At 41.3% G+C, this 26,272-nt stretch overlaps 3 protein-coding genes across 3 annotated transcripts; 1 reads left to right on the top strand and 2 right to left on the bottom strand.

Annotated features, from left to right (window-relative positions):
* Positions 5,119 to 15,454, bottom strand: LOC110434633 (succinate-semialdehyde dehydrogenase, mitochondrial). Its single transcript, XM_021459110.1, has 20 exons — positions 15,296 to 15,454; positions 15,034 to 15,147; positions 14,559 to 14,658; positions 13,584 to 13,632; positions 12,640 to 12,727; positions 12,439 to 12,549; positions 11,239 to 11,301; positions 11,027 to 11,137; positions 10,431 to 10,496; positions 10,250 to 10,327; positions 9,170 to 9,247; positions 7,728 to 7,794; positions 7,563 to 7,648; positions 7,245 to 7,277; positions 7,098 to 7,130; positions 6,695 to 6,795; positions 6,461 to 6,546; positions 6,032 to 6,138; positions 5,585 to 5,662; positions 5,119 to 5,498 (listed from the first exon to the last, which is right to left on the bottom strand). The coding sequence occupies exons 1-20, from the start codon at positions 15,395 to 15,397 to the stop codon at positions 5,466 to 5,468; spliced, it is 1,584 nt and encodes a 527-aa protein (XP_021314785.1). The 5' UTR covers positions 15,398 to 15,454; the 3' UTR covers positions 5,119 to 5,465.
* LOC8077191 (ALA-interacting subunit 3) lies at positions 17,395 to 20,520 on the top strand. The gene is made up of 8 exons (XM_002453330.2): positions 17,395 to 17,911; positions 18,447 to 18,505; positions 18,598 to 18,672; positions 18,753 to 18,866; positions 19,039 to 19,109; positions 19,282 to 19,582; positions 19,799 to 20,088; positions 20,215 to 20,520. Exons 1-8 carry the CDS (start codon positions 17,827 to 17,829, stop codon positions 20,267 to 20,269), a joined length of 1,050 nt encoding a protein of 349 aa, XP_002453375.1. The 5' UTR covers positions 17,395 to 17,826; the 3' UTR covers positions 20,270 to 20,520.
* LOC8077190 (ribosomal RNA large subunit methyltransferase I) lies at positions 20,333 to 24,708 on the bottom strand. The gene is made up of 8 exons (XM_002451587.2): positions 24,487 to 24,708; positions 23,474 to 23,699; positions 23,263 to 23,397; positions 22,732 to 22,948; positions 22,016 to 22,202; positions 21,641 to 21,825; positions 21,111 to 21,248; positions 20,333 to 20,794 (listed from the first exon to the last, which is right to left on the bottom strand). Exons 1-8 carry the CDS (start codon positions 24,650 to 24,652, stop codon positions 20,666 to 20,668), a joined length of 1,383 nt encoding a protein of 460 aa, XP_002451632.1. The 5' UTR covers positions 24,653 to 24,708; the 3' UTR covers positions 20,333 to 20,665.

Raw genomic sequence — 26,272 nt, 5'->3', positions numbered from 1 at the left:
TGTGAGTGCCCTAAGATACACTAAAAAGAACATATGTATAGGTCACTGCCCATGCATTCCATCTTCAAAAGAAGCAAAGCAGTGAAAGCATATGAAATTAGTATATACTAAAATATATGTGTGCACAATTCTCGAGACATTTGAGCCTGCACATCACCCTGTTCAAAACTTGAAATGATACATCAAGTTTAGCTGTAGCGCAAGTGCCAAGTGCGGGTAGCACTGCATACACTGCATATACATATGTGTACTGTGTTTTGACAGTATTACATAAACACTCTCGGACACCTTGCTGGGTGTTGGCTCCTACATTTTCTTTTCTATGTAGTCATGCAGGTTGACTGTTCATGCATGGCCATTTGTTAAGCTTTGATCGATCACTGCGTGATACTCACATTTTACTGATTAAAGTTAGGCATACTTTTTAATTTGTGTATGAATTTGAGTACATAGAAGAATGCATAAGTTAGATGAGATCAACACATATCAAATATTGGATGCATGCATATATACTATTACACATAACAATATGATATACAGCAACCCTGAAATCATGAAAGAGTTAGCCAATTCCTTTCAGAAAACAGGGTATATACTTCCTTTCTACAAGAAACAGCCAACGAGGATGAAGAATAACATAAGATTAACACTTCTTATTGCTCTTGCATATATAACATAACAAAATTATATATGTGCCAAAAGAAAAAGGTAGAAAAGGAAGAATAAGATCAACAATGGCACGGAAAATTGATAGGCAGACATATGAGAGCCACATAGAAAAAAATAGGTTCAACGAACACCACGAGGAGGCACGAGAGCACCAATACTAGCCTCTCGTTGCTTGAATGAGACATAGGGTATCCCTATCTTTTACTCATCTTTTCCCATTGGGACAAAGTAATGCATTGTTCCACGTCCACTTCATGCGACATAGCCGTACTACAATATCATCAGTACCCCTTTTGGTCATATCCCTATGCTTAAAACTGAAAACGCTCAGCATAGAAACCCTTTTTCAAACTAACTAATATAGAAAAACAAAATAAGAAGGAAATCATCTAAATCTAAGCTAAAGTGTACTTGAACCTCAATGACATAGATGTTACACCTTTTTTTGATAAAACACAAAGATTTACACTTAAAGGTTTAAATGGTACTCAAGAGCATAGCTTTGCAAGTTAGGGAAATCCCTGGCCCTTTATGTCTAATAGGTAATTGCAGTTGAAATCATTTAGTAATTACACCACTAACCCATGCTCTAGCACGACCTATAACATTATGTTACTTAAGAACTAAAAGTTCCATGGATAAATTTAGTACCTAGGTACAACTAATAAAAAAATGATTATCTTTACCTTCTCCAATTCATTTTATGAAACAATACCTAATTTCTATGTGGTTATCATATACTTCCATATATGTTTTATCCTCTGCATCATCTTTGTGGGTTCCTTTAATATGTATTTATTTGACATTTTAGTTTAAGTTATATCAACTCTTTTTGCATCCTTTTTTATAACATCATGAACCCATATTTGGGCTTTGGTATTTTCATCTTATTGATCGTTGTAATTTTTTATCCACATATTTATTGAAACTCTAGTGCTTATTATGTCTTAAAATGGATTATATTTCCTAAACTATAGTCTTAGTTACTAATAATGCCATAAACAATCGTTTTAGCGTTCACCACAACACTCGAGATGTTGAACTCTACTTATAGCAGTAATTGATAGGCAATTGCTCCATCACTGACGGCACTTGTGACCAAATAGATTTACTGCCGCCGGTCAGATTAGATATCGTTGTCCAAACGTCATCTCAGATTATGACCGAAGAGGAATGATGCAAATTTAGCTTGAATCGAATTCTATGGTTTTGGTAAAGGCTCTTAAATTTCCTGATTATGATCTTTCCACTGGAGGCACTCTGTTTAGAGAAGCTAAATTTCTTCTAGACACTGAGTTCATTTCTTTTGATGTAAGCCATGTTTCATGTTCTTGTAATGTCTATGCACATGAGTTAGGTCACTATGGTCTGTTATGGAATCCAGATTAATCCTAAGTTTTGATTGATTCCTTTCCAAAACTTTAATCTCTTTAGCGATTCATGATCTTTGCGATCCACCTGAGACATCTTTGCTTTAAAAAAAAGATTGTGACCGAAGAGTGTATGTTTGCTAGTCTCGGTGCTTCTATCTCTGCTTATTAGAGACTTCATCCCTTTTCTTTTCTTTAACAACGCAGAGGTTTATTTCTCACAGAATTGGCTAAGCTTTTACCTCTTTCCTCCTCCACGGTCTTTGGTGCAGTGAAAAAACAAAGGACGAAAAGAGTGCAGTGGTACACCAGCCTAATGGATCACGGAGTACAACTGTAGTAGTCTTTATTGGTGCATATGGGTGAAAGTCCTATTCATTGATTTTGTGTTAGAGCAGGGGCGGGCCCAGGCCTAAGGCCACTAGGGCCATGGCCCTAGTCACTGACCAGATTTTTTAGGAGCAAGTTTCACTTTTGGCGCAACAAGCAACAATGAAGTCCAACAAGGAGGAGACAAGGCAGACCGCAGACCATGGCTGCTCCTACTCGAGACTTCACGAGTCGGTGAGTCGCGCTTTGCCTCCCACGGCGCCGCCCCTGCTCCTGCCTCCTACGACACCGCCCCTGCTCCTGCCTCCCGCCGGCGCCGCCCCTGCTCCTACCCGCATCCCGCTGCAGCCTCCCGCCTCGTGGCCTCCCACTGCAGCCTCCCGCCTCGTGGCCTCCTGCCCCACTGCCCTGCCGCTTGCTGACGCCCTGCAGTCGATCGCCGTCGCCCTCACAGGAAGCTAGTAGGCGGACCAGCGACCGGCCATGCCTCGCCCCTTAACATTGGTGGCTTGGCCCTTGGCTGCCGTGCCGGCCGAACTCCCCTCCGGCCCTCTCCCTGTCAGTGTGTGTGATTGTGGCTGTGATTTGTGAAGGTATTTCTTCAATCCTATACTTCTTCACTGCTTCAGTGCTTCTACTATTGAGCCAGAGCTACTCCAGAAGATGTAAATTTGAGCCAACCAACTATAGAACTGAATCTCGGAATAAAATGGGGGATGACTAGTTGAATCATAGGATACCTAATCTACCTAGTACTTCTGGTATGTTACATTCAACCATTTAGAATACAAATGCATATTAATATGAGATTCTTTTTCTTTGGCTATTTCTGTTCTTATTAACTCTTACATCTTGTCCAAACTAGGAGTTGTTATTGAAGACATGGAAGTGGAAGATGCGAATACAACAAATCATCACTAGACAATAGGTATTTATTTTTCAATGTATTATTAATTATCGTACTATTAATTATATAGTTCAGTAATTTCTCTGAATTTGCAAACTTTGCTTGACAATATTTATTTTTCATGATATACAAATAATTGTAGGTCGTAGCTTTTAAAATTTGGCCACTAAGATTTAGACGTTAGGATTTGGCTCTAGTCTTGGCCAAATCCTGGGTCCGCCACTGTGTTAGAGAAGGCTAATAATACAGCCAGTTATTAGCTGTAAAGTTTCTTTACAGTTTTTTTCAGTCCACTCATATAATGGTTTAGTTTATCACTATTAATACATCACTCATTTGTCTCTCTTACAAACTTTCTGGTTCTTGTGTCTGAGCCGGTGGTAAGCTTATAACCATTTTTATTATCTCTTCTCTACTTTAATATTTAGTTGGCTTACAGCCTATTATAATACTTGTTTTTTAAAAATAATTATTAAATAGCTGGTAGATTCGGCGGCTAAGATTTAGAATGTCCGAAAAGAAGGCGTAGCAGCAGTCAGCAGACAAGCAGATACTACATGCAGAGATTTCGAGGAAGCTTCTCCAAAAGCTGCGTGTGCAATGCCCAGATCGGTGTAGAAGGATACTGCTACGGGCCGGGGTAGAGCACGGTGTCCGAGGCAAATCATCTTGGGGCGCATCAAAGCAACCTTGATTGCCTGTCCCTGCTACTGTCTGGCCTTATTGGATTCTGCGCTGCTGCCCGGTGGGTCCTCCGGGGCGAGGGAGAGGGACAGGCAGCCTTTGGACTGGACCCGCCGGGGATACAAGAGAAGCTTCGTTCATTCTTTCCTGCAGCGTATAGCATACGGTTTGCCAGTAGTAGTAGAAGCTATACTGACAGCCTACGGCTTGCATGTTGCATGGGTGGTGGCCCAGACAGAGCTGCCCAGGGGCTGCGGGCTGCCTGACTCTCTAGGTCGGTCTCTCCTCGGGGAGCGCCAAAGACACAGGACGTGAGATCTGGCTGCTGTTTCACTGTTTGCTTTTACTCCAGTTTGGGACCAGCAGTAGCAGAGCAGAGATTCACAGGCTCACAAAAATTTTGGCGGTAACACTTTTATTTTTATTTGACAAATATTGTCGAATCACGGAGTAACTAGGTAAAGTATACAATTAATTTTTATTTTCGTCTATATTTAATGCTTCATGTATACGACCAAAGATTCGATGCGACGGAGAATCTTGAAAATTTTTGCGAATTAAACAAGGCCTCAAGAGGGATGAAGTGGCCATGGAACCTCCGTAGATATACCTAAAACACACACAAAAAAGGTACGTCTAAATGTTCACCCCCAAATGCTCAAGAGAGCGACTAAAAAACAAGAGACAACACAAAAGGAACTGATAAACAGAAACACATGCGAGCCCAAAAGACATACCATGCCCATCCCCAGATCCATATGGCGTCACCAGATGATCACTGATGGAGATTGTAACATGTTAGTACCTATGTTAAGCAGCAAATACAAACTTACCTCCAGCACGCATTGTTCCCATCTAATTCCCCACTGATGCCTTGTCTGGATGTAGTCGGATTCGCATCAATTCACATATGTTGGTGTGGGTTGAAGTGTCCAATCCACTCCAACACATGTGGATTGAGGTGAATCCGACAACATCCAAACAAAGCCTGATTTGGGTTCTATGATGAATCTGGTAATATATAGTAGATACCAGCCTGGTTGAAAGATCGGCGCAGCCACGAGATAATCATATTACTCCTGCAGGCAGGAATGCAGGATCCACCTTTCTTCAGGAACCCGGCGAGGTCGCTGTACATACCACCGACAGCCTGTAACGTAGCATCTGACACAGTCTATCCGACCTACATGCTTTTATTCCGTATAACATGAACGTCTTTGGAGACACTATAGACAAGTGCCATGATTATGTATACAAAAGTACGAAGGCGAAGCCATACTTTAATAGTTCACGTCATTTACAACTCATTCGGCTTTCTTATTCATGCTCCACGACTTATTCGCTTTATTCTAAAACTGCTCACCCACAACCAGTGGCCGGCCCCTTTCCCATCTCCGATCTTGCAGCTAAACGCAACTCGCACCCTTCTAAGCACGCCTGCTTACTTGGTTTCTCGGTTCATCATCATCTGCCAAGCGTTTCTAGCCTGGGGCCGATTTCAGGACTCAACCCAAGTTTCCCATGCAGATGTACTTGAGCTGCAGTTGCACATGGAGTACAGACATGTCAGAGTTGGAGCAACACTGCAGGAGTAACACAAATAAAGACCTGTGAGTTTACCAACCTCCAAGTATTCGTCGATGCCGTACTTCGAACCTTCCCTCCCTAGACCAGACTGCTTTACTCCACCAAATGGTGCCACCTGAACATTTTAAGCCAGATTAACTTGATGTACTGGCCACCAAGTAGGCTAATTGTATACTACTCCAACCATTTGAAAATGTATGTCATTTTAGTTTTGTCCAAAGTCAAACTTCTCTATCTTTAACGGATATAGAGATCTACAATGTCAAATCCACAATGAAATGTCTTGAGTAAATTGCATAGAGAATAGAGATCTACAACATTAAATTGCATAGAGATCAACAACATTAAATCCACCATGAAAAATGCAGAAGTAACTGTAGATGTTTACAGATTTTTCTATAAACTTGAAAGTTTTGATAGTATAAAACTAAAACGACCTACATTTTAGAACGGAGAGAGTATCTTTGTATTGGCTGCTTCTTACCTCTGTTGAAATAATTCCCTCGTTTACCCCAACTAAGCCGTATTCAAGAGATTCAGATACACGCCATGAACGAGGTATGCTCTTGGTAAATATGTATGCAGCTAAGCCTGCAGATCCAGCACAGTTGAGAAATGCTTGAGATCAGACATAACAAGGGATATCTACTTTGCAGACAAGGATCCACATCTTCCATTTGTTAGCAGTATGCACACAGTTCTTGGCATATTTCAGTTTTAAGACATCCAAAGATACTGCTGGATAAAGAACATTGAAGTATGGACAAGAAATAAGCCGATGTTGCTACATTTACATTGTATCCTGCCTAGCTCTATTAACATTTCCTTACTAAAGCATAACATGCAAATTATGCTAACATTCAATTTGTGCAAGAGTACTAAATAATTGGTGCACTACATATTGTAAATGAACCTGCGTTTGTATCGTTGGCCATATGGACTGCTTCTTCCTCAGTTTTGAATGGTATAAGGGGTGCAACTGGACCAAAAACTTCTTCTCTGGAATGAAAAAGATGTTAACAACTTTGAAGTGTCAGACAGCTGCTCAATGTATGACATTTATTCGCACATGAAAGTAGAATATATGCACTACAACAAGGTTTGACTGAAATTTGCTAAGGTTAGAAGGTACACCTGTAAACTTTACCTGAAAAGAAGCATATCATTGCTGACATTCCCTACTACAGTTGGCTCATAAAATGTCATCCCCAGGCTGTGTCTTTTACCACCTAGCATGATATTTGCTCCCTACAAAAGATTGAAGAGGGTACTTCACATGCCTTTCATAGAGAGGCAACAAAACACGAAAAACATATTTCAGTTCTCAATGAAATAAGCGAGAACCAGATATTCCAATTTAAACCCACATATTAACCAATTCGGGTTGATCTGATTTCAGCCAAAAGAAATCCAAGAAACCGGTCTGTCCTGAGTGCAGACAAACCAACAGGGCCTGGGGGCAGGAATCAGTCCAGTTCCTTTTTCTCTTTTGTGTGAACCCTCCCAGTTTGGAAGGGAAAACACACACCCTTATGATGATTTGAAATTACCTTTGAAGTCGCGTCATTTATGAACTTCTCCACCTAGAGGGAAAAAAATAGGCCAACAAATAAAGCATGAGTAATTGCTCACTTTAGAGGAAGGAGGGAGGGCAGGGGACTATGTAGTTGGGACATATTAGTGGCTAAAATATGCACCTTCTGAACAGCAGCTTCGTTAATCAGAGGACCCTGCATATGAAAGGAAATGGAACTCCTAAGTCAAAGGTATATAGATGCAAGATGCTAAAGAAATGTTTTACTAGGTAAACAAAACAGAGAGCACAGCACATCAGAAAAAAGCGTATGGCAACAGAAGAATATGAATGGTCTATAATATACTAATATTAGATGTTAAACAGCTCATAAACATTGAATGTAAAACACTGTTTATGCAATGAACGCAAGAAATACAAATTTGGAAATGGTACTAGGTTATTTATCATGGTGATAATGGTCGTTGTTGGAATTCTATACCTGAGATGTACTCTCTTCTAGCCCATTCCCAACCTTCAAACTCTGAACAGCCTTGATGAATGCAGTTGCAAACTTTTCGTAGATACCTATAGATGCAACATATTACTGTTTGATGGATCAAACGAGGCCTCACTAACATTCAAATCACATATATGATCAATATACCTTCTTGCACCAATATCCTGTTTGCACAAACACATGTCTGTCCACTGTTACGGAACTTGGCAGCAAGCTGCACACATGGAATTAGTGAATATTGATCACATTTGCAAGGGCAATGCAATATTTCAACAACAAAGTCAAACAAAGTATAATATCTCAAGTGAACCTCGTTTAAACTCTCAAGCAAAAAAGGACTATGTTTATTGTCTCAGAAAAGCTATGTGACCATGCTGTTTTCTGATAGATCTAAACTCTGACATGGTCCTTCGCTCCTCCTGGATTCAACAGTTGAAGCTTGGATTCTATCTGCTCTTTAAGAAAAACAAAGGAAACTTTTCTATATGCCATTGGCTAAAACTTTATCCTGATCTGCCACGTAAAAAGCCTATATCCTGTCAATACCACTATCCATAAATTTTAACCTCTTTCACGACATTGTTGACAGTTTTCAATAAGTCTTATAGCTAACTTACATGTCAAAATGACCTGTTTGCCCTTCCTCTTAGTAGGGCACTAGATCCCTTTTATCCCCAGACCAGGTAATCCAATAATCCAACATCTGGATTAGCATCCCAAACCGTAGCAACCTCTCTAATCTACCTTTGATTTCTCGTTTATCTCGTTTAGCTAAATGACCGCTTAGTGACCTCTCGTTTAAACAATGTACCACCGTGTAGCATTTAAAGTTTTAAACGGGCTAAATGACCACTTAGGCAATAAGTGTTTCCATTTCATCGGTCGTTTATCTCGTTTAAACACCTGTTTCACCCATTTAAATGGCCGTTTAGCCCGAATAATGACTAAATGGTAGGTGGCTAACTGTTACCATTTAGAATTTAGGAAAACACTGGTTATAGATAAGCTCTAATTATATTCAGCAGTTAGATCAGGTATGCCATGCGCTCCTCCAAGTGGTTAACAATTAATGCTGGCCAATTCTGTCTACTCTGAACATAAATAATACACATACCATGGGAAAATTTTGAGCAGGTAGCAGTTGATAAAAACAAAACAGTGTCTACCATATGCAGTAAGCAATATACCAGGCAGAAAGTTGTGTCATGTAGATACTGACCCTTAAGGAGATGTAAATACAGTATTTCACTGATTTTTTTCAAAAATCTAAACTGGGACTTGGGATACGAGATTAAGGGTGCATCTCTTATTATCTTTGCTGCTCAGAAAAAAATAAATTCAAAATCCAAATATTCTTAATGCATTCGTTGACCTAAATTGGACAATTTAGAGAACATGGCATTTTTTTCTATTTTGCACACCAAAACCACAAAGGAATGAAAATAATAGATCCTGGTAATTTATTTAAGAGATTATTTACAGATTCTTGACAGATAATGTCACCCTCATCCACCAAGCGAACTAAAGATGATTTTATTTGTTTGCATGCTAGTAAAGAAACAAAGAAGATAAATGTAAAAGAGTCTTACACTGCCTTTAACAGCAACATCAATGTCTGCATCATCGAAAACAATGCAAGGTGCATTCCCACCAAGTTCCAAGGAGACCTACAAAATAATAATTTTTTTTGTAAGCATCATCATTAGAAGGTCTCAGACTGAAATGACAGAGCATGCGAAAAACAAGACCATGTTCAAAAAACAAAACACTTGTCCACAGAGTGAAAATTTTAGGTATACTCCCTCCATCCAAAAAAGAATGCAATTCTAGCACTCAAATGTTGTCCCAAAAAGAATGCTATGTAGATACATTATGGCAATAAAGTACAGATGACATATTTGCCTTAGGCCTTGTTTAGTTTCGAAAATATTTGTCCTCAAAATGTGAGAATTGCATACTTTTTAGGAGGGATTAAGTTCAAGTTTAAAAGAAAAAAAACTTATAGTTTCTTAGAGCAATCCTCCCTGTCCAAACAGGCCCTAATATGTTATGACCAATATAGTCCAAAAAGTAGAATACATCAGAGTAACACATTATTGGTATGCAACAATATCAATAGCTGTCGAACAGCAATTAAGTTTCTTATTAAGAAATTAAAACTCTGTTTCATAAGATCTAAAAGAATAATTTGAAAGCAGTCCCTAAAACACTATTAGCATTAGGAATCTAGTATGCTAACTGAAAGAATGATTTGAGCACCAGCTGGCCCAAAACCACCACCAGGCATCAGAAGGCTTCCAGAAAGCTGGTGTTTCTTGGCTGACTTATGATTAAAAGTGGATTTATCCCTTTTTTCAAGAATTGATGATTCGTACATGTACATGGAACAGTAAGTAAAGTAGACATTCCATGGATTCAGAATCTGAAACGACCAAAAAGGAAAAGAAGGGGTAATAAGGGCTAGTCTGGATAAAACCTGGTGATAATTGGATGATTATTACTGTTTGTATAAACCCTCTGCACAGATTTCTTACAGGTTAATTAAACACAAGGATGTTCATATTATGATTTCATCATGAAAAGTTACACGATGTGGTAATCATGTTTTTACAGGAAGATAGCTATAAACATTGCATAAGAAACTTTCAGTAAGGAACTCTTCACTATACCTTTTTCACAGTATTTGCAGATCCAGCCATCAGTTTTTTGCCAACAGCTGTTGATCCAGTGAACGTAATCTTTCTGACCTAGTCAAAAGTTATATTATAGTGTCAACCACAAGTATTCCTACTTGACATACTATAAAGACAGAAAAGTGCAGATGCAAGACAAGATGGGAGGAAATAGAACCTGTGTACTCTGCAGTAATGCATCACCTATCTCAGGAGCATTACCCATCACAACATTTAGTGCACCCTGAATTATATAATAAGTTCAAGACAGGTTAAACTGATGACAAAGAAACACCCACAGAACAAAATCATTCACATAATCAATAGAGAACACTTTTGCACGTTCAAGTAAAGGATTTGTATCAAGTATCAACACATTGCAAAATATGATTCCTGCCCCCTACATTTGTAGGATTGCAGCTATAATTAATTGCATCAAGTTTGGTGACTTGGTGTGATGTTTTCCTCCTCAAAACAATGGTAGAGCATTTAGATTCAGTACGTAATTCCATACTTTACATGAAAGGTCACCAACTTCTTTGGTTTCTACTACTTCATAGTTAAACGAGCTGCTTTTCTTCTTTGTGTAGAGCTTCTTGTTTACTTCTGTTTTGTTTTCAGCCTTTTTAGGCCGGCTCCTGCTGTTTGGCTTCTTGTCAGACAGGTTTGTACAGTTTTTTGCCTCTTTTAATAAAATCTCTACAGTGGGGGCCGCCCCTGCTGTATTTAATGTTCAAAAAAAGATGGGAATGATAGAAAACTTAAGATGATTACCGCTGGTATTCCAGCTTGAAGAGCAAGATCTGCTGCAGCTAATGCTGTCAGAGGGGTGAACTCTGATGGCTTGACAACAACAGTGCAGCCACACGCCAAAGCTGGTCCAACCTGCCCAAAAACCATATATGCAAAAAAGAACTTCCTTGGTTATCGACTTATGTTTCTTTTTTAAACTTTCCAATGGAGAAGTGCACTGCATTGCTAGAGACCTTTCGGGTTATCATTGCTAATGGAAAATTCCATGGTGTAATAGCTCCAACTACCCCAACAGGCTGCAGTGCAAACAAAAAAGAGAGAAACATTGAGATACATGATGTATAAATCTCCACATTGCACACAGTAATAAATACTCAAAAGAAAGATAAAAAAGAAGAACACATGTACAGAAATTAGCACACCAGGTCAAGAAAATGAACTGCTAAATTGGAGTCCACAGTTCACCAAAGATGTCTACAATAATCAGACTAGTCAAAGGGCCTCTAGTCCAGTTGGTCAGAGTAGCCCAGCAGCACTCCTCAGGTCCTCAGTTCGACTCCCCGTGGGAGCGAATTTCCGGCTGAGGTTAAAAAAATCCCCTCGTCTGTCCCATAACCAATGCTCTGGGGGGACACCGGCCCAATTCTCACATGGGCAATGGAAAGGCACCCTGTAAGGGTGGGGTGGGGGTTCGGGGGTTTTCTCGGCCTGGTGAGAAGGTCTTCTTATTTGGAATGCTGTGGGGGCAGTCTTAACCCCTTCAGTTCGAGTTTTTTAATCAGACTATATGCTCAACAAAATGGAAGTGGCAAATGCACTAGCAATTAACTCCTTCCACATATGGACTTGCTAAACTAAAAAGGGCAAATCCTAAAGCCATGTATTGTTCAACAATATCCATAGTTCCCAATACATCATATTGAAGTGAAACTATTTTTCCCTGTTGCAAGCAGTTAGCCAAAAGAACATTTTCAGTCCAGTTGGAAATAGATCATGTGTCTACATACTTCATAAAAGGACATATTATCTTCTAGAATATGACATCACCAACTCCAGGCCGAGTATTTGGCTAGGTGGCAAATCCTTTTTAATAATAATAATAATAAAACTGGCAGGAGTACTGCCATTCAATTATTGATACAGGAGAGCAGAGTACAATAAAACGAACTATTGTATGCAATAAATATTTTATTAATACTAGATTTTATTCTTGTGCTGATTATGACAATATCACTCTATCTGTCTGTCAAACCAATGTATCAGCTAGCCAAACTAGTACAGTACACAAGTTAAACTGAGCATTAAACCAGGATTCAATATAAACTGATGATGAAATATCATAAACAAAATATACGCCAAGCTAATAAAAGAACAGCAGAAGAGTGAGGGTCATCAGCAACAAAGTAACAAAGGAAAAGGTATCAGCATATTGCCTGCTTCAGAACCAACAATCTGCGATCAGATAAAGTTGGGGGAATGATATCACCATATATACGCTTTGCTTCCTCTGCAAAATATTCTATGAAACTTGCACCATAATTGACCTGAACAGAGGAGTACCAACCAATCAGGCCCCAAAAGAACCTCAAAATCACAACCATCAACTAACATCAGTGGATGATATAAATCAGTACCTCACCCAGGGCTTCTTTCATAGGTTTCCCCTGCTCCAGTGTCATGAGAAGTGCAAGCTCTTCCTTGTGTGAAATAATTAGATCGTACCTTGATGAATATACTTAGTGAGAAGGAATACTTAAGCAATAATACAGAAATGAATGCTATAAATCATAAAGGGTAAAACACGTTATAGGTACCCAAGACTTGTGCGGTGGGTGCAATCTAGTCATAGAATTTGAGAATTGAGAAATCTAGTCAATAATCTTATTTGTCAAGTAAGGCCACATACATATCTGAACACCAACATGGTGTGGAAACACATGCACAACTAACTCGATTGTAGGTTTTTTTTTTTTTGGGGGGGGGGGGTACTAAACTAGCCCAAGAACTGCAGTATCCGTGACGGACATCTGCTTTTGTTTTGCCTCTCTTTTCGATACTAGAGCGTGCGAGGTACTGAGGTGGCCGTTGATCATCCACGCACTTGTATTGCTGCTTCAGCCAACATATGCTGAGGTGCCACCTTACTGGCATGGGCCAAGCCATGCATCCCTTCCTAGACATGTGAATGCATTTGCATCCCCACCTACTTGTCCTCGTCTAGCCATTCTAGATTAGTACCATCAGACAAGCAAAAATCCAACACCAAGATCGACAGTTTAGGTGGTGTAATTGGTGCACATTTCCTTTGCCCTTTTCCACAAAATGTGCAGACCACAGTTGGGTAAATGAACCCTACGCCATCTATTGCCATGCTTTCAGCCCTGTCAATGTCATGGATTATAATGTCCCAGATGGCATCTAATGACCCAATTGCACACTCAAATGATATCACTGATATTTTTTATTTTTAAGTTCTTTAACTAGATTGCACCCATGGCACAAATTTTGTTACCCACAATGCAATTTACTCAATCATAAAAAACAAATTTTACATAGCACTCATTTCCATAGAAACTACCATTTTCTTAGTGCCTTGCTCCTCTCACCTGCAGTGAGTTTACTCCAAGCTACGAGAAGGAAAGGATTAGAACATACAAAGAGGAAAGTTACAAATAAAATGCAACTACAATAAAAAAACCAAATGTACATATGAATTACTCTTGCTTTGGTATAAGAGTATCCATAGAGGGAAATAGAAATTGCAAAGGACTGAATTTTACATATGAATTACTCTTGCTTTAGTACAAGAGTATCCATAAAGGCAAATGGCAATTGCAAAGAACTGACTTCATGCAGACCTATTCTTTCATGGGAAAATGTGGTTACGAGTCCTAAAAGGTACATAAAAACTAATCAAAAGTGATCCAGATACAGGCCGAGAAACTTCCTAGCTTTAACCTTACTGTATCTAGATTTTACTTGTGGTATGGACTTTTTAATTTTCCTACTGGTTTAAGTTGCATCTTAAAATTGGGATATATTATAGGGCATCCCTGTCCCCATTTTCCAGTTTTTAGTGGGTTTTTTCCAAAATAAAACAAGCGTTTGAATCAAAAGAAGACTTTACAATAGATATTCAGTTGCAGTTTGCTTATATGCTAGTTCTAGGTATGAAGTTACCATTAGTTAAGGTATTTTACAGCAATAGAACATCTAAGAATTTCCGAGATATAAACAAGATATAGACATTGTTAAGTTCGGAAACTTGGGCCACATACGACACCAGGAACACTTTATTTTCTTACAAGGCCATACTTATCTGAGTTACAGTAGAAGCAAGAACTGAAATGAAAGAGAGGCTAATACTATTCACACCGTTCAGCACAAAGCCTGGACATTATCTTCAGAAATAGCCGCACATTAATTTACTGTGTTTAAGTAGCTGTCCTGTTAGAATCTTACAACACTTTGACAGCAACAGTTTTATTCTGGAACATAATTTAATCCTGGTAGTAAGGCATCAAAATCGAATGCACTGAAACATTAGACTTACAATAGAATGTACTGTGAGCAGAAGCAATAGCATCAGATGTTTCTCTGCTGCCCATACAGGGCACGTTTGCAAGGACCTCACCAGTTGCTGGATTTTGCACCTACGGGAAATAAATGATGTTTAAGCTATCCACAAGTAATAGCAACAGAACAATGACGCGATGGGAACACTGCGTTGACAACCTAGGCTCATACAAGCCACGAATTCATGAAAATGAACTCGACACTCCACCCAAAACCCAGCACCCGAACTGCTAAACACGATATTACAATAGCTAGCGCGCAAAACGACATAAACACTAATTGCAGTCGAATTAACTATCTCAGCACCGATCCACAATCATCGCAGAGTCGACCGTGAAGCCGCCACAGGAGAGGAGCCAACCAACTAACCCACCGCATTCCAGGTGATTTCCAACGAAACGGGAAGAGCACGTGCCCGCGAGGCGGGATTAATCCGGGAAAGTGACGCGCACCTCGATGGTCTTCCCGTCGTAGGCGTCCACCCACTTCCCGGCGATGAGCCCCTGCGTCCTGAGCAGCCCGGCGGCGCGGATCTTCTCCACCGCGGCGCCCGCGCCCGCGCTCATCTGCACACCCAAAATATATCAAACCCGCAACCACCAAGCAAGCGAACGAGGCACCGCACAGTGACGCGGCGACGGGAGGGCGAGGGGTGTGGTATGAAGCGGCGGAGAGGAAGATGGCGGGTTTGATAAGGTGAGAGGGGGAGAGTACGTGTCGGAGGGGGACGATGCGGGAGGAAGCGGCTGCGACGGCGGGGATGTGTCGGGCACCGAGCGCCACCGCGCGTCGCAGAGTCATCATCGCCATCGCCATTTGAAAGTGGAATAATCGGGACGGGGTCACGGGTGTGCGAGCGAGGAAAACGACGAGTGGCGATGGCGGACGCCGGAGAGAGGGCCCCACCTCCTCCGACTCACGACTGACTTTTTATATTAGGCCTTTAGTTCGCAAAATTTTTTGGTTTTTTTGTTACTTTAGCATTTCGTTTTTATTTAACATACATTGTCCAATCACGGAGTAACTAGGTTTAAAAAATTTATCTTACAAATTACAGATAAACTGTACAGTTAGTTCTTATTTTCGTCTATATTTAATACTCTATGCATGCGACAAAAGATTCGATGTGACAGAGAATCTTAAAATTTTTTGCGAACTAAATAAGGCCTAACTTTTTTTCGGTGCGCTGGCTAGGATGATGGAGCGCTTTGCCTTTTGTTTATGGCGAACGCTGTCGCGCTGCGCAGATTTGGAGTTTTCAATGAAAACACGTCACATGACTAGGAAAGAGAACGGATTCAGGCCCGCTATGTTTTGCGATTCTCGGAGAAAGAAATCGGGCTGAAGGCCCCTAGGATCAAGTTCGGGATGAGCGATGTCGAGCCCATGGACCTTGGACGGTTGGGCTGCAAAGTTTGCCCATGGACCTTTTACTACTGGTTTTTTTTTTTTTGAAACTTAGTACTGGTTTATTTACTCATGTGCGATCCTAAAGTTTGCCGGTTGAGCATTTTTTCTAATCGTTTCAAATGGATTTTAACTAGGAATAGTATTTGCTCTATACAAATGAGTATAAAAAATTTCTCGGCAATGATTTACATTAGGTCACTTAGTATGTGGATATTAAAGGGTCTGATTGGTTTGCGGCCAAAATTTGCCATGCCAAGGCTTTGGCAAGCCAAAGTTAGGGGAAAAAATTTTGCCATGGATTTAGCAAGTCAAATATAAGAGGTTGGCAATTTTGGGTAGCAAACCAAATAACAGTCAAAATCATGGCTTGCCAAATCTTTGGCTTGGCACATTTTGAAAGCCAACCAATCATGCCCTAAAAGTGTCATTAAAAGTGAATGTTTTCCTATGATTTAACAAAGGATTCATTCTCGCTAAAGATAACTTGATTGATCGAAGTTGCAAGGAATAGGAGAGTAAGAAATATATGCAACCAGAAGATGTGGTAGCTTTTGCTCTTGGGAATTTTTCAACCAGAAGAACTTTCAAAGGTAGAATGAAAAGTATAAGAATACGGCTACAAGAAAACATGTGTAAATTATTATACTTACATGTGATTTCCAAGGACGCATGAGAAAAATATGAGTCTTTGATTTGGAAAGATGCAAGCACATTCTAGATGGAAAAACACAATCTCATAAAAAGATTACGACAATAATTTGCAATCATGGCACTAAACAAGTAGGTTTATGTGTTCATATGGCTCCTTTACACTCACACCTCTAATTTTAACTATCTTCTTTACTTTTTATGTCAACACATTCCACAGGTATTATTCGACGTCGTGACATCTCTTTGACACCCTACGCATTGCATTGGTGCAATCCCTCACTCCTGCAAATCTTTATTCTTCTTCTCTTGCTCTTCTCAACAACTTCTTTTATGCATCTATCACACATTTGCATCCCATCCTAAACTCCTTAGGGTAGTCTTCACATGATGAACAATGCTAGAATCATAACTCATAAGTACTACTTATAAAAAAACTCATAAGTACTACATTATTTGCTTCGCTGAAATTTAAATTATGCTGATACTTATGCTGATTTATTGTAGCAGAAAAATATTTTTCGTTTGCTGAAAAGTATTGCAAAGTAATACTGAAAAACACATAACAACAATTATGAATTTCACCTATGCTATGCCTATGCATGCTAGATGGAATAGTCTCACACGGTTAGTTGCAGGCAGGAAGCATACACCAAAATTGTGAGGACAGCTAATCGCCCAACTACTCCATACAGCCCAGCAGCCGTTCCAACTTCTATTCATTCTATTCTAGATGGACGCTGTTTCTCCTTAGAAAATTTGTACTACTACAGGAAGAAGAAGAAAAAACCACATGACCATTCCGTTGACTAATTCGACTCCTCCCTCCCTCGCCTTGGTCAGTTGGTCATCTCCGCCGGCTCAACGCGGGGGGCACGACCACCACCACCTCCACGGCCAACCTCTTCTTGTATAGTCAAACCGCTCCCCTCCTCATCCTCCTTCCTTGTAACCTTCGCAAGAGGAGGACCAGCAAGGCCCCAGCTTTTTCCCGTGTTCTTCTACTTCTTTCCCCGCCTCGCCTTCGTTCCGCCCGCCACCAAATCTCTCGAGGCAGCGGAGTCCCGGGACGCCGTTCTTTTTCGTTGTGCTTTCTTGGGCTATTGCTGCCGGCGGCCGGCGATATTCGCGAGGTCCGTTTGGGCGGCAGGTAGGTAGAGGCGGTTTTTTTCTTGGCGGCTGGTGGGATGGATAGCCACGCCGCCGGGTCGAGCTCCGGCGGATCCGGGGATGGCGCCGCGCAGGCTAGGAGGAACTCCAGGAAGCCCAAGTGTGAGATCTTCTTTCTGAATATGATCTTGCTGATGTTGTCTCTATTTTTAGGCTTCAATCAAGGATAATATCTCTACTTTCATTCCTGTTTTCCTTGGGGTTTAGAACCTCTTCTTTTGGGTATTTTTAGGCTGGCCGTTTGTTAGTTTTGTGCTTGGATATAAGTTTTTATAACCTTGTGAGGTTTGATTTCAGGTAAGTAGGGAAATCTGATGTTCTTTATTGCTTTAGGATAATATGGTAGAGAAACTTTAAGCCCATGATTTTTCCTCATTTAATACATGATAATATGGATTTTTCCTCTGTTAATACATGATAATATAATACGGGTGGGAGCTGAGTAGTGTCAGAATCAGAACTGGAGTTTCAAGAGATCAAAATACTGCAATTTGTTTAACTGACCATCCTGCTTATCAGATATTCATTTTTCTAAAAGATCAGATGTTCATATTAGCTTTGCTGATTTTCCTAAAAAAACACATTAGCTTTGCTGGAATTAAGGGGTTTCTAACGTTCTCCTTCTGTTTGCAAACAGATTCCAAGTTTACACAGCAGGAGCTTCCAGCTTGCAAGCCGATTCTTACTCCAAAATGGGTGAGCTCAATAGTACAGATTTTCCTTGGTGTCATCAGCTTTCCTACATCAAACCCCACAAATGGTTGTGCTTAACGTCTTATGTTACACAGGTTATTTCAGTATTTGTTCTTGTTGGTGTGATTTTTGTCCCAATTGGTATTGTTTCGCTGCGATCTTCACGACAAGTATGCCCAATAACCTATCTGCTTGGTTTGAAATATAAGCTCTGTCATTTTGTTTATGTTGGTTGTTTTCTCTGCTGCAGGTTGTCGAGATCGTTGATCGGTATGATGATGCATGTGTCCCTGCTGGTGTGACTGACAAGCTTGCCTACATCCGGAATGAGAGTATACCAAAAGCCTGCACAAGGAATCTGACGGTAATGGAATTATCTGGATGTTCTTCTAACTTGAAATTTTGGGAATGGAAAAACTATATCATTCAAACAACATTGACTAGTGTGTGACATGTCAGTTACTTTACAAATATGCATCTTGCTATAAAAAATCAAATGAATAATTGGCTCAAATATTTGATTACATGGTCTTCAGATTACAAAGGATATGAAACAGCCGATTTTCGTGTATTATCAGCTGGATGACTTTTACCAGAATCACAGGAGGTATGCAATCTTTACCCAATACTCTCTCTCTCTCTCTCTCTCTCTCTCTCTCACACACACACACACACACACACTTTTGTCTGATGAATGTTTTACACTTTTGTCAGTGAAAAGTCTTCTTGCTCTTAAGATGTATTTTTCCCTACTTAACTGAAACATTCATCACATTCAGGTATGTCAAGAGCCGTAATGATGTACAGCTAAGAGATAAAAGTAAGGCGAGTGAGACTAGCAATTGTGATCCTGAGGCCAAAACCGTAGATGGAAAGCCAATTGTGCCTTGTGGTCTTATTGCATGGAGCCTGTTCAATGATACATATAACCTCATCCACAATAATGTAACCTTGAGAGTGGATAAGAATGACATCTCATGGAAGAGTGACAGAGACCACAAATTCGGGAGTGATGTCTTCCCAACAAACTTTCAGGAAGGACCTCTTAAAGGTGGAAAAACACTTGATTCAAGTATCCCGGTATGTTCATGGATCTTGCTTTGTATCATCCAATTCTATGCATAATTGTTGGTGGGTACCTCATAGGGAAATTATGCTTTTAGCATATGGTAATTATCAAGTTTAAATATCAAATGACTCCCAATGAATTTTTTCGTGGATTGGTTAAGATAAGTTAATGATCGTTTAGGATACCTTGTGCCCCTGAAGTCACTAACTTGTTTTTCTTCTGAGCAGTTGAGTAAGCAAGAGGACCTTATTGTTTGGATGCGAACTGCAGCACTTCCAACATTCAGAAAGCTGTATGGTAGGATATATGTTGATCTCAAGGAAAACGATACAATTACAGTTCAATTGGAGAACAACTACAACACCTATAGCTTTAGTGGCAAGAAGAAGTTGGTGCTTTCTACTGCAACCTGGATTGGTGGAAAGAATGATTTTCTGGGCCTTGCATATCTCACTGTTGGTGGAATCTGCTTTTTCTTGGCATTTGCATTCACCTTGCTATACTTGATAAAACCAAGGTTAGTGATTTTCTAATTGTCATAGATTGCAAGTACATCAAGATGAACATGCTGTAAGACATATCTGGTTACATCACTTCTTGCTGTGTTGAAGTACTAATATGATTTTCTTCTGGTCACCCACAGGAAAATGGGAGATAACAGCTACTTGTCATGGAACAGAGCCACTTTAGGTCGCTGATATGCTTTGGAAGTTAAATGTTACACAGGCAAACACCAAACAATTCAGATTATGGTCCAAATGTATCTTGTACCAAATAGAAATTTTATTCGTGATCGTTGGTGTAGAATATATACAAAGTAGGCATGCGTGTACAAGTGACAACTTTGGATCCACTCGTGCACAGATTGTACATTACATTGAAACAAATAGCTTTATTTTCTACAAAACTGTATAATCAGAAGTCAGAAGTGAATGTCAGTTCCATGCTTTGTTTTTTCTTCATAAAACAACTAAACCTAACCTGCATGACTAAGCTATGAGATGAACTTGAGCTCTTCAGAAATGATCGGTCCTCGTAGGCTTGTCAGCCTGCTACAGCTACTAACTTGACTCTGCTTTTAACTCTTTTATTTTTCATGCCACGCGCAGCAAGTAATTGCTGAGATACTGGCCCTCAGGGTATGCAGGGTCGATGGGGTGATCACAGGCTGCCCCAGCTTGACGTAAGACCGTAACCTTACGGCCAGCCATTGATGCAGCACCCTAAAAGCAGTAGTAAGAGGAAGTTAAACACCCTAAAAGTAGTAGTAAAAGGAAGTTATGAGCATCTATGTGAACAAACCAACACAAAATTGTCAATATGGATGCGAAGAACATAAATAACCATTGCTCTGGTTTATTTTAGTCACCAGATACCTAGACTTAATACTGTGAGGATTGTAACCTTTCTTATTTGGTAAGAGAACCTTTTTTTTTTACTTTCGCAGATGCGAAATAGTTTGACATACTAGAAATAAGTAAACAGGTGGCAATATGTATGTTGAGTAGTTATGCCATAAGTTCCAGAACATTGTGATACCTGAATGGTTTTCAGGAACATGCCACTTTGGGTCATAGCTCCAGAACAAGAGCATGTCATGAGTAACCCCCCTGGCTTCACCACTTGCATTGCAAGCGCGTTCAAGCTTCTATACATACCGGATGCACTTTGTAGCACCTGCAAGAGATGATGAACAACAAAAACAATGAAAAGGGGTATTGAGATAATCAAGACCATTTGACTTGGTAAGCTTTAAGAAGGCACTGCCCATAATTTCATCTGCAAGGGGTACAACATCACCCCTTTATCCCATACAATACAACACCTGATTAGCTAAAATTAGTGAGTAAATATGTACCAGCTGTCTGAAATTGGGACAAAGGATTGGCTGCAGCTCATGGCATACATGCTGAGGGCGAGTAGATTCATGTGAGTCATGGACTAACAATCCATAAACAGTATATAGCATGCTTAAGTGTTCGCATACACAGATGAAACATAGACCCATTTCGAGTCAAACTAGATGTTAACAAGTAAATTGGAGACCCAGAGGACGCAATTATGTATACCTTCTTTCGCGGCGCCAACTTTGGAGGGTCAAGGATTACCAAATCCCACAGCTCATTTTCTGAGATAGCTCCTTTCATGAATGTAGTTGCATCTCCTTTTACAAATGAGATTTTTCCATGGTTTAGCTCATTGAGAACAATATTCTCATTGGCAAGGTCTAGTGCCAATCCTGATGAATCAATGCCTGAAAGTAATTACACTGATTGAAATATTTTGTACCGGAAATCAAGCAGAGTATTATAGGAAGGAGGCTAGCAAAATAAAAAAAAATCATAGTGTGGGATTTTCAAACTGATGATGCTATCCCACCAAAATTCAATTGTAAATAACTTCAAAAACACTTGAAAGATGTTTATCAACTTAAAATATTTTACCAATGACATTATCAGCACCACCCTTAGCTGCGTTAAGAGCAAAGCCACCACTGTAGCAGCAAAGGTCAAGGACCCTTTGGTCCTTTGAAAGTAAAGATATGAAAGAGCGGTTTTCCCGTTGATCTGCATAAAACCCTGTCTTCTGACCCTCTAATGAGACTAAGTAGACAATGCCATTCTCCATGACCTGAAAAAAAAAACATGGGTGATACAACATCACAGAAACGATATATTGTACAACCTCAAAAGTCAAACTAATTGCAAAAGGTAACAGTGCACACTTGCTTTTTTACCCCCTCGAACACATAGAAGAGCTGTGTATCATTATATTAAAGAAGGGAAAAGGGTAAAGAACCCTGGTTACACCCACACCCACACACCCATTGGATCGCAAAATTACATACAGGCCTTTTCCTTACAAATACCAACGACCTAGCCACTAGGAACATGGGACAACAAGAAGGAGATCCCTCACGCTCCAGCCATTGATCAAAACTGGCCCTCCTCCCCAGCAAGCAGCAAGGCAGTAGCCAGATTGGCAGCAAAGCCGTAAGAGACACATTGGTTCCTATGTTTTGCATCAGTCTCATTACCATCTTGCCAACTCAATGAGTATGGTAATAGGTAAGGTGCTACAACTACAATGAGGGAACCAAACCTATAACATGAACTATCAAGATACTGAATCATAAATTTGTCTAAGTCAACAGGTCCACCTTAACAGTTGAGCATGGTGAAGCAGGCTCCTTATGCTCTGATATATCCAATCCTTCTTCTTTCAAAATATCTGCCGATGGCCTCCACTTTATATGGCTGATGCCGTTAACTTTGCTAACAAGAAATTGTATTTCTTGCCTATATTTCTCAACCCAAGCAGCAGATGAAGCAATGACAGCAACATCAGCAAAGATGTCCACTATTAGACCAGACAATCTGCAACTCAGAATTAGTGAGAACAAATTTCAGATGTGTTTCCAAGAAAACTGAGTCAAGAATGATATAAAGCCCTTGGTGTTCCTAAGAAAATACAGTAAAACTAATACTTTGATGCTGAACAGTACAGTCCTCAAGCAGAACTCAAAGACACCAACAAGACAATAACAACATATTCTTTATCTAAAGATTTTAGCTTATGATAGTTATTGCACTATTACTCTACAAAACTAAGAATACACTCTACAAATTATACTTCTTTAGTGACTTGAACAAGGTCCCAACTTCCCATGGTAACTAAATTTAACACACACCGGTCCCCTTCACTGTTGATGAGGCGATAAGCATTTGTGTCAGCTGAAGGGAGACCCAAACTGCGCCGCAAATCAACAGCAGATGAAATCCTTGCTTCAAGCAGTCTTTCCATATTAAGTGCACATGTGGGATCTCTGGAAAGAAAGAAGGTAAGTGATATGTCAGCTTGAGCTGCTAAAATGTAGGTGTAAAAACTGGTATCTATGTCACCTTATTGCATCTTCTTCTAGCTGCATCAACCGAACACAAAACATAGACACAGAGTTGTAGAGGCCCCATCCAATAGGTTTCTCTGTCCCATCAGCTACCAGAACAACATCGCCAGATTTCGGAGGAGGTCGACCAATTATCCTATCAACAGCACCGCTGTACACCATTGGGCTTCCATCTCGGAATATTTGGGTCTTCCCCTTCTTTAAAATGACCTTTGCCAAACCTAAACAAGGAATCATTTTTAAAGCTAGTTTTTACTTCAATTTAAGTAATAACAACAGACAGCTATTAACCCAATCAAAAAGATGTTTGGTTTTACAGTGCACCAATGTCTGAATGAGATGCACTATAGCAGGACGTTGGAGAAGGCTGACCTTTGTAAAATGATTTAGAATAACTTATTGTCAAGTTTTAGGCTGCTGGTATCGTTGTTTCTTAATCTTGCGTCAAATAATAAAGTGATGCGAAATGTATATGCAGCTCAGGAGCAAAGCAGTTTAGAGAAAATGTCTAGAAAAAAAAAAGGGACGGATTTGAAGAAATCCCCAGGTCCCTGGTGATTAAGAGAAGCAATCTTAGCAACGGCAGTTCTCGGTCCTCACATGAGCGAACCTTTTATTGACAAATGCTCTAAATATACGCTGAAGCTACAATCAGGCGCCTCGCCCCTGTACACGTGAACCTAGCACCTAGCGACTAGCATGACGCAATTTCGCTGCTGCGTTAACACTGCAAGCAACGCACTCTTCCCTTGGGGGCATTTCAGCAAACAGGAAGACATCACCATGGCCGTTGCCCGTTGCGTTAGCGGGCGCACCACGCCATCTCCTTCCTGGCACGCCGCTTTCAATATGGGCGGTCTAACTCCACTCGCCGCCGCACGCCACACAATGAGGTGAACGGGACAAATCGGGGGCGCCAGCTCTAAGCAACAACACGGTATGAAGCTGGAACGGGAGCACTGTTCGAAAGTACGCGGAGAGATGTGGCAAAAAAAAGAAAGGGGTGACCTCTGCGCTCGGCGGCGAGCTCTTCCAGGGCGGACGAAGAGGAGGAAGCGGAGGCGACGGTGGCAGCGGCGGAGGCTGCGGAGGAGGCTCGCCTGGCGAGGCGGGCCCTGACGAGCGCGGGCACCGACGCCGGCGCCGTGCCGCCGCAAGCGCGAAGGCGCAGCATCGCCGCGTGCTTGAGTTTTCGCTGCCCAGTGGCTGCAGTCTTGCAGACGGGATATCTGCCCGAGCCCGGAGCCCGACTGGCCCCGCTGCGATTGGTGGGCCCCTTCCTTGGCCCGCGCCGTTGGATGGTTTTCCAATTTACAGCTCTCTTTCACCCTCTTTTCTTTGTAGTTATAGTTATTATTAAGCAAAATTAGCAAAAAAGACTAGCTAAATTTACTGATTTAGCTACTCTCTAAAATAAATTTGATAAAAAGATACTAGAGTATTCCAACCGACTCTATAAAGAATGGCTAGTGAGGTAGGCTATCCAAAACTAGAGAGCGAATAAGTTGGGATGGAGAGCTGCTAAATTCGAAGAGTTATTTATAGAGTTTGTTGGAGACGTTTTTTCTTCAACAATAATCAAAATTATCTTTAGAAAATAAATTGGCTAATCTCTTAGAGACGCTCTTAGTATATATAGCATAAACATTTTTCACTCAAAAAAATAAAACGAGCAGTCACATGCAAATTACAATCGCCATGTAGGAAGGACCAGGCTCACGCACAAACGTATGACAAAGCAACATAATCTTTAAACTCAGACACACCTCTGACCTATCCACCGTTTGCCTCCTAAGAGCAATTCTAGCCCAGCATGTAAATTGGGCTCCTATTTTTTTCATTTGCATGCTGGGCTGCATACAATGAGCCCAAAATTAAGTCCAACTCCAGTCGACGACCGCAACCTCCCAGACGCCCGACGCTGCCCGGGGCTTCCTCCGCCGTTGCTTCGGTGCCGCCACAGCGTCCCCCTCGGCGCCCTCTCGGGCACGCAGGTGCTTGTCCGCCGCCACATCTCCACCGCTTGCCGCGGCATTAGGATCTCCGTCGCCAGCGTCCGTGACGTCGCCATCCTCAGCTTGTCGGCCTCCACCAGCAGCCGCGACAGCGCGACCTCGTACTGTCAGCGCCGCGTCCACCGCGGCATCCGCGCCTCCTCCTAGCCCGGCCGCCCCGAGCCGGCGTACCGTGCCGCCGCAGCTTCCGCGGACAGCGGCCGCGCTGCCACACGATGGGCAGGAGTGGGCGACCGGCGATGTCCTCCTCGTGCGTGCCGTCGCTGGGGAGGCTGGGGTGCCCTTCGTCCGAGAAGGAGGGGCTTGGCAGTGGCGGCCGCGGGCACCACGGGCGGCGGCGGCGGCCGCGGGGGCGCCGTCGTGGCAAGCGCGCCGGCGGTTCGTGGCGTCAGGGCGCGGTGACCGTGGCCGTGTCGGGGCGCGGTGGCTGCGTCGGGGGCTTCGGGGGAGAGGGAGAGGATAGGTTTTAGAATTTGAGAGTCCTCCCTAAAATGAGAGCCTAGATAGGAGTTACTGGAGTTGTTTTTTTCACTCAAACACTCAAAATTTAGAATGAGAGTCTGTTTAGGAGACCCTCTACATTGGTGCGCCCAACGAAAGCCTTCAACAAAAGCAAGGGCCTTTGCCTACGATGCACTGCTATATTTTTCAATGAATTTTCAAGCCGTAAAAATTATTGTTCTAAAAGTTTGGACCATTGGTATAAACAAAATCTGATCATACAAGTTTTGAAACAATCTGAATAAAAAATCCTCTTGATTTGAATTTTCAAAGTTTTA

Source organism: Sorghum bicolor, chromosome 4 (assembly GCF_000003195.3).
Source record: "Sorghum bicolor cultivar BTx623 chromosome 4, Sorghum_bicolor_NCBIv3, whole genome shotgun sequence".
Taxonomy (NCBI): domain Eukaryota; kingdom Viridiplantae; phylum Streptophyta; class Magnoliopsida; order Poales; family Poaceae; genus Sorghum; species Sorghum bicolor.
Note: the sequence above shows the minus strand (reverse complement) of the source record. Positions and strands in the feature narration are given on the sequence as shown.